We start from the raw sequence: 15132 nt of genomic DNA, 5'->3' as shown, positions 1-15132 counted from the left end.
GTGGGTTTCCTAGCTTTTATCTTATTTAATGCAATTACTTTGTTTCACAGTTTGTCATCTGCAAACATATAGGACTTAATGTAGAACAGTTATTTACTTCGAAATTTTACGACTGGTCATGTTAGCATTATGCCCACAATTAAGGAATACTAACTATAAAGGAATACTATGTGGAAGATTTTGTGTGTGTGTGTGTGTGTGTGTGTGTGTGTGTGTGTGTTTACAACAGATTTCACTTACTTTTGCTGTTTTCCCCATTATCTTCACTGTGACGGCCTGCACCAAGTAACTTTCAGTGTCACTGTTTACAAGCTACAGAAATAAGATAGTGGACAGCTTAACAGTTGAATGTTTCGTGGGCGGGAATTTTGGTTCTTTGTGGGATGTATCTGCTATTGCGTGTTTGTGTGTGTGTGTGTGTGTGTGTGTGTGTGTGTGTGTGTGTGTGTGTGTAGGTGAATGGCTGTGAGTTATATTTATTTAATTACTACCTTTATTTTATTTATTTATTTTTATTACTTTATTGTACGTGTATGTTTGGAAGGGGTTAGGGTGCTTATGGGTTGGTGTTGTCTGATAGTTCTTTGAGGACAGATAACGGAGTTCCACTGCAGAGAGCTATGTATTCATTTATTACTTGTTCCCCTTCAATTATGGCTTTTGCATATGATAGTTTTCTTCAGTTATTAGTTTTGCGGGGGGCTGTTGCTGCATTGAGAATTTTCAAGTCAGTATTCTTGATGTTTTTTGGACTACGTTTCACTTTCACAAAGTGTACAGTATATGTGGAATGACTCCTGTTACTTTTTAATGCTCTTCTGTATTCTGTGTATCTGGTATTAAAGCTTCTACTTGTCCGCCCTTTATAAACTGATTTGCGATCTTGGCATGACGGTTGGCAAATACCAAATATGTTATGTTTGTCTGTGCTTGTGTTAGTTCCTCCAAGTTTTCTCTGTAATGAGTTGTCTGTCCTTAGGATATTTTTAGCCCTTGTTTTTTGGAACATGTTGCTATTCTGTGGAGTACTTTGTTGTTGTAAGTGAGAGTGTACCATTTGATTGTTGTTACAGGTTTTTCTTGTTCATGTGTGCTTGTGAGTGTGTTTTGTGTTATGTGTGTTAATACTCTGTACGTCTGTATTTGTAAGTTGGTGACTGGTTGTTTGTTTTTCTGTGCCGTGTGTCCACTCCAAAAACAAATCCATTTGTAGGAAGAGCTTAAACTTAAACATGATTATCTAGATTACTGTTCCAGCGTTAGTAGTCCTTGTCAAGGAAACCAGGTGCAAAGCATGGAACGAATTTAGAGACTCGTTAACATGATCGTAACGGGTCGTATAGGCCATACGAAAGCCTTATAGAGGTGCTCAGGGATATCTTAGGGAAAAAAACCACGTTATTCTTGTGGAATCCTGTTGGGCAAGAGGGAGACTGTGTGACGTTTCTAATGGCTCCGTGACATATCGCGCACTGCTACCATAAGGATATGATACGAGGTGCTCCCTTCGTTCTGTGATATACAGACTTTTTTCCCTCGTTCCATAGCGAAGAGAACAGAAAATAGCTAATAATGGTCAAGTAATCTCCGCAATTCTCAGTACAGTAGGTTGTGGATCTCTCTCTTTCTCTCTCTCTCTCTCTCTTTCTTTCTGTGTGTGTGTGTGTGTGTGTGTGTGTGTGTGTGTGTGTATGTGTGTGTGTAGATATCTTAGTGTTAAATGTGACTAAATAATTCATCAAGGGGAAAATCTTTCATCGTTGTTTAGTTAATACCATATATTGAGCTGTTGGATAAATGCCATATCAAAGCGGTACGAATAGACCTAAAGAATGGAAGGAATATGAGACAGAAAGCTAATTTAAAAACAGCAGTTATAGTCAATTGGGAATTTAGCCTTCTTCAGTCTTTAAACTAATTACATGAGCGTGTTGTGGAAGCGAATCGCTAAACGACTACATTTTTAATGAGTTGAAAGAAGCGCCAAAATAAATTACAGATTTTACAACAAAAAATTTATCTTCATCAGAGTATAATCGACTGAATCTCGTTGAGCACTGACACAGATTTATTACAAAAATTTTGTAATAAAATGAGTTAGCAAGAATCCAACGTACACCTTCTAAGACCTACCAGTATTCAGTGCAAACCTCAGACACATGCTCGTACTGAGGCGATAATTCTATCAGTGGCTGAGATCATTCATGGAATGGAAACAATGATTTGTCACATTCCCCATTTTAAATTATTACCTGTCTTTCTTCTACCACTTTATTTAAACGACGTTATCTAGAAAAAGAACATGCATTTCAGAAGTACGTCGCCATCAAGTAGAACAGCTTGAAGAAACGGCTATCAATTTGGTACCAAACAATAGAGATGCTTGAAAAACAAAATTAATAGCAAACACGACCATTTCGAAACCTAAACTCACAGCTTAAATGAGCCCAGCTGAGCTACAGCAGTGTGGTTCAGTTCGCAAAGTAAGTGGCCTAAATTCATTTTATTAAATTGTAAACTGCATAAAATCCACTAGCAAAGTACTCCCGTAATATTTGAAATAATGAATGACAAACATTTACTGGTATGGCAACGCGAGTAGGTTGATGCACGGCCACATGGTTCAAAGGAAGTGACATGAATTAGACTGGATCGATAAGTACGCGAAATAACTAAGCAAAACACTCATGCAACGTTTGAAATTATTAATGAAGACAGTTTGGAAGCATTAACTGATATTACAACGTGAAGAAGCTGACCTATAGCCACGTGGTGAAAGAAAACGACATCAATTTATGTAATTAAATCGGAATCTATACGAAATCGATAATCTAAACACTTCCTGTTACAATTAAATGATACCATAAACTGCTACATAGAATTCAGAGCCCTGAATGGGGGTGACATACCAGCTCTTCATCACAGTTAACGTGTACAGACCAGCTGTACATGTAGCCACCTTCAAGTGCCATCAAAGAGGAAGTGTCCTTTGATCGTTAGTGATGCCGCTCGCTCGCCTTCAGGGGTGCCCGCCGCATTTGGGTTTACCATTAGCTTGTTAGTGGCAACTTCGGCAGAAAGAGCTTCTAAAGGTCCACCAAGTTCCCTGGTCCAAACTTCTAGACGTAGCCACAGAATCAAAGACACCCAGCAGAGTCCGTTTGATGGCGGGATAACTAAGAGTCGCTAAAAGAAGAATAGACCTACTATTACCAGACTGATATTACGAAAGGAATGTTCACACGCCTTCAATTGTACTAAAGTTTCGTCATTTGTTCATCTTAATGTGTCTGGAGTCATGAGACCTGTGGGAACGTTTGTAAGCAATGAGTCTCATACCATTCGATCTCTTATAGCATCAAAATATTGAAAATCAGCAGAAAGTGATGGTCTTGAATTGGCAACATCATCTGAAGGGCGTTTACTTTTAGTAAACATTGTTAGAGGATGGTACTGACCTAAATCTCTTACACAAGTTTATTCTTTCTTCCAATGAAGCAGGGATCAGACTGACTGTATGAACCATAATCGTCAATACAGCACGCTGCGAAGCATTTCGGTGCTTGTAGAACTGGTTAGTAATCGAAGTGCAGTTTCAGTTCTGCAGGCGATACTTTAACAATGACTACAGCGCGATTACATCGAGTCGTCGAAATATTAGATGTTGTTCGGTCATAACCAAGGAACGTTTGCAAAAATTCCAATTGTAAGTAACACTGTCAAAAGTTGTGCCTATACATTTTGTAAGAAAGTGAAACATCTCTCAGAAAAGATACAGTGTAAGAATTTGAATTCGTAAAATCAGGTATTGGGTTTCGGCATACTGGGAGATTGGAATTGGGATGTATTGACCACCAGCTATTATTCACGATATCATGTGGTCTCCATGCTCAAAAAGCTCAGGATGTTTCAGAGGTTAGCGCCTAAGGTTAACTAAGAACCCAAACAACAGGAAGAATAAATCAATTTTCCCCAGGTAGCGAGGTCCAGAGCAACATTAAGTCAGTTCATGAACAGAGATTTTGACTTTATCCTGACGATGCAAGTACTTTTGCTACTACTATTTCACTAACGGAACAATACAGATGGCGTTTTTAATCTAGAATATCGTTTTCGGCCAGACGAGACCCTGTTCAGATCTAAAATACAAGACGACGGTTGCTACCACTGTCAGCTGTTGCATGTCATCACAGTCAAGCCTGTAACAGCAGCTTAAAAAACTTGATATAAAATTACAAAAGAAGATTATTGTTAACTCTCGTGTCACTCCACCCTGGTTATGTTTGTTCACCGTCCAGAATTGCTCAATGATCTCTAGTGTACTAACTATTTAACATGTTCTAGCATGGAGAGAAACACGTGATTAGATTCTTGGACTGAGAGTAATGAATGCACTGACTCAGTCATACAGTGAACAGCACGGTATCGTAGTCGTAAGTTGACAGCGAGAGCGTGCATGTGCGCGTGCCCTTGTGTATGTGTGTGTGTGTGTGTGTGTGTGTGTGTGTGTGTGTGTGTGTGCGTTTTATGGGCGCTCACAGACAAGTCTACTACGGCCTTACCAAATAAGTAAAAACGAATTTGTTTATGAGGTCTAAAACATTCGAAAAAAAAATAAAGATCATGTTTCTTAAAGTTGCATTTTCTCGCTCTCATCTCACTCACGATATTCAACCATACAATCACTATCACATATCCTTTAAAATACAAATTTAGTCACATGTTCTAAGAGTGTTGTATAGAAAACACAGGTGATGCGAGAAGGAGGCTAATATACTACACAGAGAGATGCGGTTGTTTGATCGCTTACAAGAAAACATGTATGAGCCAGCCGCCTGATTATAACATATACAACGTCCTCCCTAATGTTTTACGGGGCATGCTGAACGTTTCACATATGTGTGAATGGAGTACCAGATATTACCATTATCGGCTAAACAGATGACAAATCTACAAGTAGATTAGTCATTGCCCTCTTGTCTGAGAATAACACATATTCAAGTAGAATGTAGCGCACTCTGATTACGTCCCAATAACGACAAGACCGACACATTGGAGGATTATAGCACTGGAGCAAGAAGCAATGGGTCATGATGATACTTTTACCCGAGATCAAGAGAGAAGCACCTCATCTCGTCTCTGTGGCTAGAGAGACGTACTCCATGGCCGCGTTATTGACTTTACTAGCCACAGCTTGTTGTTTGTCACTTTCAGCCGCTCTTCTTCCCATCTACTTACGAGTCTGTACGTCAGCAGTGAAATGATAGCATGTAAGCGGACGGGAAACTAAACCAGGACGGGACACTAAACCACCTGTTGTTACTATACGTCTCCTTGGCTGTTTCATCTGCCAATTCGTTTCCCTGAATTCCCACGTGGTCTGGTACTCGGCAAAATAACACCTCCTTCCCTAGACCTTGTAGGCGGAGAGGAGTGGGTAGCTTTATCTGCTGAGTGCAAGAGTTGTAGAGACTGAAGGACACTCCATTTGCAACGCTCTGTAAAGGCGAGGACGTGAATTATGAAGAAATGAACAGTACATATCTAGATTTCTATCAATTAATCACTTGTTACCTCATTCTGTCAGACCGGAATCGCTTTGTTCACGATGCAAAAATTGTGCTGTTATTTAATGACTGAAGTCGTTACACTACCAGGTTACAGGGACAGCCCCTTCTTCATGTGTAACTCCATGTAAAAATAAAACAAACAGGACAATAGATTTAGAGAAAAGGATAACTGGGATCTCATAAATACACTCCGCTGAACATGCATATAAGTACCTGGACGAAGCGCCCATGTCAGAGCTAGCTTAGAAGGCACAACATCTGCCGTACATGGTTCATCAGACTGAATAACGAAATGTGTCCGCGAAAAAAGCACCTTTCAATTGTAACTCACGTAAGTCATCCTTGCCCTACAAGTGCCGGCGACAGGGTGGGTTGTCTAAATAAACCAAATAGAGCCAGATTAGACACAATGTCGAAGGCAAACAATTGAAAACAACAGGCTGAAAACTATGTAACATGTAGTTGACGTATGAAAGAACCAACCGTTCAATTTTTTTGTGTAGAGCTGTCACTCGGAGATAGCACGCAGCTAACATGTAAGTGGAACAATGAAACTACTGTTCAGTTATCAGTAACTGAGAAACACAAAAACCTGCAAAATGACGCTACTGCGCTGCAGATAACGCTTACGAAATACTCGTATAGAGCGGCAACGCGTCCCGACTGCCACGAGAAAGACAACTGAGCAATGGCACCTTGGAACACGACGTTATAAACAAGGCGTTATAAACAAGGCGTTATAAACGCTGCGTGAGAAGTGCACTGAAGTGTAACTAAGATAAGGTTAAAAGACACAGCGAAAATTGAAAAAAGAGAACTGGCTATAGAAAAACAGTCAAAAGCAATAACGGCAGGTATACGACAGATGTTCGTCCTTGAAGAAAAATAGTGGACAGCAACCATAGTTAATGGACATGTAGAAAACCAGAACGCTGGGACAATTGGGTATTCAGTATGTTGAGCCTCGTACGGGAGACGTGGTGTCTTCTAAGTTAGCTTTGTCATGGACGCTTCGTCCTGCTATTTACAAGTATCTTCAATGGATTACATTTATTATCTTTTTCCCCATTATCTTTTTCCCTAACTCTTAGCTTGTTCATAATGTAGGGAATTTGGTTTATTTTAACTTAGAGATCCATTTGAAGATGCGGCTGAGTCCATAAGGTCTGGTAGTGGGAAGACTTGAATCATAAATTCTACAAATATAGCGATTGTTTTAATCATAAGCATTACATATAACAGTATTGCCACCAGGAAAAAATTATGGAATCACTTTATGAAGGGATGAAGCGTATCATTTCCTGGTCATCCATATGTGCGCTAGACTTGTTCGCTTTTGTAGTCGCCTCAGCCAGTTTGCGGCTGCACAAGCAATGGGATTTTACTTCAGCTGCCGGCTGGTGGGACAGACTTCACCTAATCTTCCTAAATGTGTTCTGGTCGGAGCCTAACGGTGCGATTAAAGGGAGAGTAATTTCTCCTTGACGGCTAGTGTTTTCAACATAGGTCCCAGAGATATTCCTTAATGCCTTGCTAGGAGGCAACACCTCATATAAGTAGTAAGTGGATATGGCCAACGGAAACATCTGCCTTTCGTCGGATTGAATGGAAAGCTTGAACGCTAAATAATTTCGTGAAGCAATCTGGAGATCGTGAAATCGTGGAGTTGAGGTGGCAAGTCAAGGGCAATCTCGATCAGATTATGTATCTGAGTGTCTAGTATTTTGAAAATCTGTGGTTAATGAATCTTCCTGATCAAGAAGGTTCTTCTTCGGCACCGAAAACCTAAAAATCATTCGACTGAACTTTTCTATGCACTGGTGTCGAATTCTGCTCAGGCAGTTTCCCGCCTTTCTAGAAGATTGTTGTATTTTACTGAAATAAGTAGCTACAGGTGGTGTTGTATAAGAGTGATGGACTTCGCTAGGGTTAATTGACGTATACTAGTAATAAAACTGTAAAACCATAGGGTCGGGCCACGCAGGATTAGCCGAGCGGTCTGGGGCGCTGCAGTCGGACTCTGCGGCTGGTCCCAGCGGAGGTTCGAGTTCTCCCTCGGGCATGGGTGTGTGTGTTTGTCCTTCGGATAATTTAGGTTAAATAGTGTGTAAGCTTAAGGTCTGATAACCTTAGCAGTTAAGTCTCATAGGATTTCACAAAAAAAAAACACACATAGTGTCGGTCTGTTTGTCTGAATAGACGAATCTCCAAAATTACTGGACGAATTGTCATGTAATTTTCACATATAACTTAAGTATAGCTTCATTCAACACATAGTCTTTATAACATCAAAATCGAAACATAAAAAGATATATCGTAATTTAAGTTTTTTTTAAAATCATGTGCTCTGCTTAGTAGTTCGGGGGCGTAGCAGCCTAGAGAACTAATTGACGACTTTGTTAGTTTTTTGAACTCAGTCGCCAACGTATTTTCGGAAGTTTACGCCAGTGACAGAATTAAGCGCCGCAAACTTATCTGTACAAATACAAACTAAGAAAGAATTTACCTGGCTAGGATATATAGATTTTACTGATTTTGCTTTTTGTGTATTAAAACAAAAGGTACTGATTTCTTTCTTTCGATTGGTTTTATTTATATTCTTTGCTAGAAAAACCGAGTTTATTAAGTTTGCTTTGTGATTTGGGTACCTACGCCTTACATTTTGTGTAGAAGACGTCGAGCCTTTCTGAATACACCAGAACAGTTAAAAGACTTAGGACTATGGAATCTCAGGAATCAAGGAAGATCGTGGGTCGAGGCTTGCTGCGGCTGAAGAACATCAGGCTTTAACTTGCTCTTTGGAAACTCCTTCCAAAGCGAGGCGCGACGTATGTACGATAGAGACCGGCATGCTCTCTATCGCTTCTCAGAACCCTTCACTCACAGAGGCTTAAAGTTACTTCTGTCCAACGTAACATTTTGACGGGAAAAGTGGCGCAGGCGAGCAAGTTTTTACATCTGGAATCCCTCTTATTCTTAACAATTCACAATTTCACCCTGAAAGTGCATAATTCCTGATGACCTTGCGTTAAACCCTGCCCATAAAGAAAATAACAGTTATAAATTTATACCAGTGCAACGCCGAGTTTCTCAGGCTAGTAGCCTACCAATTAAATTTCATTTTCTCCGTGATAATTTGATAGTGATGTTTTGGTGTGACTCTATACTCATTTACGAACTTGCAACATGCATTGACTTCGAACTGTGTTGCTGATTTGTTGTAGGGAAGTTACCGACGAGAGTTGTTAGAACCGACTGGAGGCGCTGGATGAGCTGTGTAAGGTGGCTACAATTTCGCACCTTACAAGCACTCATCTACATACTTTGCCGTTATTGACAACCGGAATTAGGTATCATTTGATCGGTTGTACATCGTATATATGAATATTTAAAGAAGACTGACATTGTCACGTACATCTTGTAAATAGCTGTTAACGCTTATTGCATGAAAGGTGATGGAGTGTCTTTATTATCAAAACGGCTTAATGAATGATTGCCTGTACTAGTAGAGGTTGGAACGCCAGTGGAAATGAAATGGCAGGTGTAACTTAGTCCCTGGGTGGAAACGCCCGCACAGGTGTGTTGGTCCTGCTTAACAGAGGAAGTAGCCCCAGCCGGATGGTCGGAGCACCTGAGTGCTGAAGCAGAACAGAGAGGCGGCTGGCCGGTTGGAAGCCAGGCTGGAAGGATAACCGGGAACTCTGAAAATCTTGGACTCATCAGAGAGAAACAAGGAAGCGTTTCTTCGGAAATCACGCAGGCTGGGTTATTTCCGAGGCTTTTTACTCTGAGAAGCTTACCATTGTATGAACTCCTAATTAACGGGGATAGGTATTTCCTCGCAAACTTTCCGTGCTGGACGACAAAAGACTAAAATATGGTTGGTCGGCGTTCGGAAGAATTTGTAGAGACGGAGAATATTCCGTGGTTTCGAGAATATGATTCGCCTTTCTGTAGTTACTAGGGAGGGGAGCCGAGCTTTGCTGGAAAGCCATCGGTGGAGAGGATCAGGTCTTCCGTTTTGAGCACACGTGTCTGACGGTAGCTCAGCATCAGCTTTTGTTGTTACACGCGGACTTGCTGTCTTTACTCTGAGGAGATTTTATAGTTAGAGGGTTAGGCAGTATAGTGTTGCGAACTTATGCGATTTGGGACTTCGCCTCCGGGTAGGAAGTCGTCGATGAGTATGCAGTGTTCAGTGATTGAGAGCAGTTCTTCTACCTATACTCACGTAGAGAAATTATATGAATTCTGTACTTGTGGCTTGGAGTTCGCGTTTATTGTCTGTAGAACACAGAGAGGAGGAGACAGTATTAGGTTACACTAGTCAGAAGACCACCTTCTGCCGCCCTGGTGTTTGAAAGATTTCATTTTGTGGCTGGAGTTCTTCTATCGTCACATACGTCTACGAGAACCATCACTCTGACACGCCGGACGCAATACATTCGGTGATATTGCTAATTGCTTCTGCTTAATAGGGCTATAAGGCTAAACAGCTGTGATCACATAAGATTTATTTCCTCAGACGTTGCCCACTCTGTACATCATCTTTGAAAGTAGTGTCTTCCAGTGTTTGATATGTAGATGATCTGTCATTTTGCGTTATTACATTAGATCGCGTAGCCATAAAAAGGGTAAGATTTGGGCAATTGGTCGGTAATATTAGTTAGCAAATATAAACATTTATATATAAACGGTGTTTTCAAAATGGTTCAAATGGCTCAGAGCACTATGGGACTTAACATCTTAGGTCATCAGTCCCCTAGAACTTAGAACTACTTAAACCTAACTAACCTAAGGACATCACACAACACCCAGCCATCACGAGGCAGAGAAAATCCCTGACCCCGCCGGGAATCGAACCCGGGAACCCGGGCGTGGGAAGCGAGAACGCTACCGCACGACCACGAGATGCGGGCGAACGGGTTTTTAATGTACAATAAATGTATAAGCAGAAACAACATTTATCATTTAGTAGTTACTAGCTCCCTTAATCATTCATTTATGTTTAGGTTGTAATTTATATGTTAAAGAGCAAGAATGAGGAATAATATCGCAATTAGGAGATCCTACGATCTGCTTCAGGGGGTAGTCAGACAGGGCCAAATCCTGATTTTCGCATCCAGTATTTTCCGTTGAGCATATTCATTTTACACCCGCCTGGAGTAGCATCTTGGAGGTGCTTGTGGTGAATCTATTACAGTACGGTGTAGGGTCTTGGAATATTTCCTGAAAATAGTTAAATAACGACAAAATTTTTAATTATTGATTTTGGAGTTATTAAGTTTAACATTCACGGGTCGAAGTGAGGGTGGCAACCCTTATTAAGAGCTATTTGATAGAGTAGCACCCTGGCCAGCAAGATCTCCGGATCTGTCCCCCATTGAGCATGTTTGGGACTGGATGAAGCGTCGTCTCACGCGGTCTGCACGTCCAGCACGAACGCTGGTCCAACTGAGGCGCCAGGTGGAAATGGCATGGCAAGCCGTTCCACAGAACTACATCCAGCATCTCTACGATCGTCTCCATGGGAGAATAGCTGCCTGCATTGCTGCGAAAGGTGGATATACACTGTACTAGTGCCGACATTGTGCATGCTCTGTTGCCTGTGTCTATGTGCCTGTGGTTCTGTCAGTGTGATCATGTGATGTATCTGACCCCAGGAATGTGTCAATAAAGTTTCCCCTTCCTGGGACAATGAATTCACGGTGTTCTTATTTCAATTTCCAGGAGTGTATTTACAAAAGTGCGTCAGAATCCAGATTAATCGCAGGCATTACGCAGGGTACTGGTTGACGTCCTCTGTGGAGGACTCCTCATTCCTTGTTGCTAATTTTCAATATTCTTCTTTAGGACCACATCTCAAATGCTTAAATTCTCATCTTTTCCGGTTTTCACGCAGTCCATTTTCACTACCATAAAATGGTATACTCTAAATGTACATTCTCAGAAATTTCTTCCGCAAATTTAGGGTTACTGTTGACACTAACACACTTTTGTTGGCCAGGAATGCCCTTTTTGCCAGTGCTACTCTGCTTTTATGATCTCTTTCTGCGGTCCCTCATGGATCATTACACTGTCTATGTAGGAGAATTCCTTAACTTCATCTACTTCGTGATCTCCAATCCTGATGTTAAGCTTCTCACGGTTCTCATATCAGCTACTTCTCATTACTATCGTCTTTCTTCTGTTTACTCTCAGTCCATATGACGTATCGTTCTCATTAGACACTTCATTACCTTCAACAGATCCTGTAATTCTCCTGCACTTTTATTGAGGATAGAAATATCATCAAAGAATTTTATTGTTTTTGGCGACCCGTCAGGGTAGCCGAGAGCGCTAACGCGCTGCTTCGTGGATAGGCGCGCCGGCCCCGGGTCGAATCGGTCCGGCGGATTAACGACGAGGGCCAATGTGCCGGCCAGCCCGGATGTGGTTTTTAGGCGCTTTTCCACATCCCGCTAGGTGAATTCCGGGCTGGTCCCCATGTTCCGCCTCAGTTACATGGCTCGCAGACATCTGAACACTTTCGCACTATTCCGTGGATTACACTCGACGCAGACAGTTGGGGTACACTAATTCCGTCTCGGGGGTTACGGCGTGGCGGCAGGAAGGGTAATCTGGCCACCTCTTAAACATTAACATGCCAAATCCGATTAACGATGGCTGATCCTGCGTAACTGTGGGACGAGGCTTAAGCGATAGATAGAATCTTCTTGTTATTGGTCTTCCACTCTTGTTGTTACCTCTTGGATTTTTTATGTGTTGCATATTACCGTCTTTCCATATAGCTCACCTCATTTTTCTCAGAAATTCGACATTATCCAGCGCTTTGTCGCTGTCAACAAATCCTGTGAAGGTGTCTTGATTTTTCTTGCTTCCATTCACAATCGCAATGTCATATTTGCCTCTCTGGTATCTTTCCTAAAACCAAACTGATCGTCTCCTAACAAACAAGTTGTTTTCCGGTGTTTGTGTGTTGATTTTCTTAGTCGGCAGCTCGTGGTCGTGCGGTAGCCTTCTCACTTCCTGCGCACGGGGTCCCGGGTTCGATTTCCGGCAGGGTAAGGGAGTTTCTATGCCTCGTGATGTCTGGGTGTTGTGTGTCCTTCATCATCACGGACTCGCAAGTCGCCGAAGTGACGTCAACTAAAAAGGACCTGCAATACGGCGGCCGAACTTCCCCGCATGGGGCCTCCCGGCCAACAACGCCATACGATCATTTTTTTTTTTTTGTTCTTCTCAGAAACTTGGTTGCATGAACTGTTAAGCTTATTCTGCCATGATTGTCGCACTTGTCGGCTCTTGCAATCTTGTGGATGTGGATTACTTATTAAAGATGCTTCCTGTAGACCACGAATGTCCTATCTGATACCACAGCCGATTATGGCAGATCTCTGGATGCTATAAAACCTGATGACAAAAAGGTAGTACCACGTGAATTTCGACGTCTGTACATACGTGGATTGGCGAGGAACGTGATCAATTGTACAAGCGACGTAAGCTGTAGCCAGGGTATGCTAGCACGGAGTGGAGAGGTACGTACGCTGTAGAGCTGCTGCATGAGGCTGTCCAGCGAGAGGTCGTCGTCGTCGGCGTCGTCGCCGGCGGCGGCCCTCCTCCCCGGCGTGGGCAGCAGGCCGCCCCTGGCCAGCGCGCCCACCGAGCGCTTCTCGCCGCCGTTGCCGCTGCCGTCGCCGTCCAGGAGCACGGGCCCGCTGGGGCTGAGCAGGCCGTTCTTGGCCATGGCGGCGATGTTGCGCTTCCCCGTGCCCGGCAGCAGCGCGCCCGCGCGCGCCAGCGACGCCACGCTGCGCTTGTCGGCGCCCTCTTCGCCGCCGCCCTCCGCCTCCGCTGCCTCCGCCTCCGCCTCCGCCTCGGCCTCCGCCGCCTCCAGCACGGCCTGCTCCTCGCGCGCCTCCTGCGCGTCCAGCTCGCGCCGCAGCGCGTCCAGCTGCAGGTGTCGCAGCTGCTCCGTCGCCGCTATCTCCTCCAGCAGCGCGTCCACCTGCACACGCGCACAGCCCACATGTCAGGAACGGCAACGTTGTTGGGAAGGCGGGTGCCAGGTTGAGATTCATTGGGAGAATCCTTAGAGGATGTAGTCCATCAACCAAGGAGGTGGCTTACGAAACACTCGTTTGACCTATACTTGAGTATTGCTCATCAGTGTGGGATCCGTACCACGTCGGTTTGACAGAGGAGATAGAGAAGTTCTTAAGAAGAGCAGCGCGTTCCGTCACAGGATTATTTGGTAAGCGTGATAGCGTTACGGAAATGCTTAGCAAGCTCGAGTGGCACACTCTGCAAGAGAGGCGCTGTGCATCGCGGTGCAGCTTGCTGTCCAGGTTTCGAGAGGGTGCGTTTCTGGATGAGGTATCGAATATATTACTTCCCCCTACTTATACCTCCCTAGGAGATCACGAATGTAAAATTAGAGAGATTCGAGCGCGCACGGAGGCTTTCCGGCTGTCGTACTTCCCGCGAACCATACGCGACTGGAACAGGAAAGGGAGGTAATGACAAAAAAAAAAAAAAGGTTCAAATGACTCTGAGCACTATGGGACTCAACTGCTGTGGTCATTAGTCCCCTAGAACTGAGAACTACTTAAACCTAACCTAAGGACATCACACACACCCATGCCCGAGGCAGGATTCGAACTTGCGGCCGTAGCAGTCGCACGGTTCCGGACCGCCGCGCCTAGAACCGCGAGACCACCGCGGCCGGCGGAGGTAATGACAGTGGCACGTAAAGTGCCCTCCGCCACACACCGTTGGGTGGCTTGCGCAGTATAAATGTAGATGTAGATTTGTCATTGGTCTATATTACTGTATGGGGTGTAACGAGTAAAAGTACACATCAGTGTGTTTTCGTTGTTTTTTCTCTCCATCGAACAGTCTTCCCACAAACGCGTCACAAATTTTAGGACCTGTTGTTTCGTGCATGGCCGTAACTGCAACGCTAAGTGGACTATACCTGTCAGTATAGACTAACCGTTTTCCATCCACGTGTTCATACTTCAGCACGATACTTGTTGCCCAGGGGAAACAAGCATTAATGGCTTACTCTTTCCAAGAGTACTTGGAGGTACTACCAAACCTAAAAACATATGACTTGTAATAGGTATAATTATTAGTCTGTAATTGACGTAAATATTAGTGTAATGTTGTTCACTATACCTTCCATAGCCACCAATAAAATATTTGCACTTGTAGCCGTTAATCCTGTATATTATTAAACAGCTAAACCACTGCACAGTGCATGCTTCCAGTTGCAGTACGTCTACTATAACAAACTAGAATTATGGGGATCTTTGACCAATAGTAGTTTACGATGCCAAGCCTCTAAGACGAAATTTTCGATTGGATTATTTTTTCAACTATCTTTCACCTAAAATTACAACTCTAAAGTACAAGAGGCAAGCCTATCTGATCGGAGTATTTTACGTAAATATCTACATAAATTTCACTTTTTTCCTAGTTTTTCTGTAAGACTTCGGATAATTATTTTTGTTTTTCATTTTAAGAGGCGTTAATCATCCTACAAATTGCATCTGTTTTA

General features: G+C 43.1%; 1 protein-coding gene across 2 annotated transcripts in view; it reads right to left on the bottom strand.

The window, feature by feature from the left end:
• LOC126331832 (neuropeptide-like 1) overlaps positions 1-15132 on the bottom strand; it is a 405800-nt gene that overhangs the window by 53158 nt on the left and 337510 nt on the right. For both annotated transcript variants that reach the window (XM_049996525.1, XM_049996527.1), the window contains exon 3: positions 13117-13578. In XM_049996525.1, the coding sequence (XP_049852482.1) occupies positions 13117-13578 (462 nt within the window). The remainder of the gene's footprint in view (positions 1-13116; positions 13579-15132) is intronic.

The sequence above is a fragment of the Schistocerca gregaria genome, chromosome 2, assembly GCF_023897955.1.
Source record: "Schistocerca gregaria isolate iqSchGreg1 chromosome 2, iqSchGreg1.2, whole genome shotgun sequence".
In the NCBI taxonomy this organism is placed as follows: Eukaryota; Metazoa; Arthropoda; class Insecta; order Orthoptera; family Acrididae; genus Schistocerca; species Schistocerca gregaria.
Note: the sequence above shows the minus strand (reverse complement) of the source record. Positions and strands in the feature narration are given on the sequence as shown.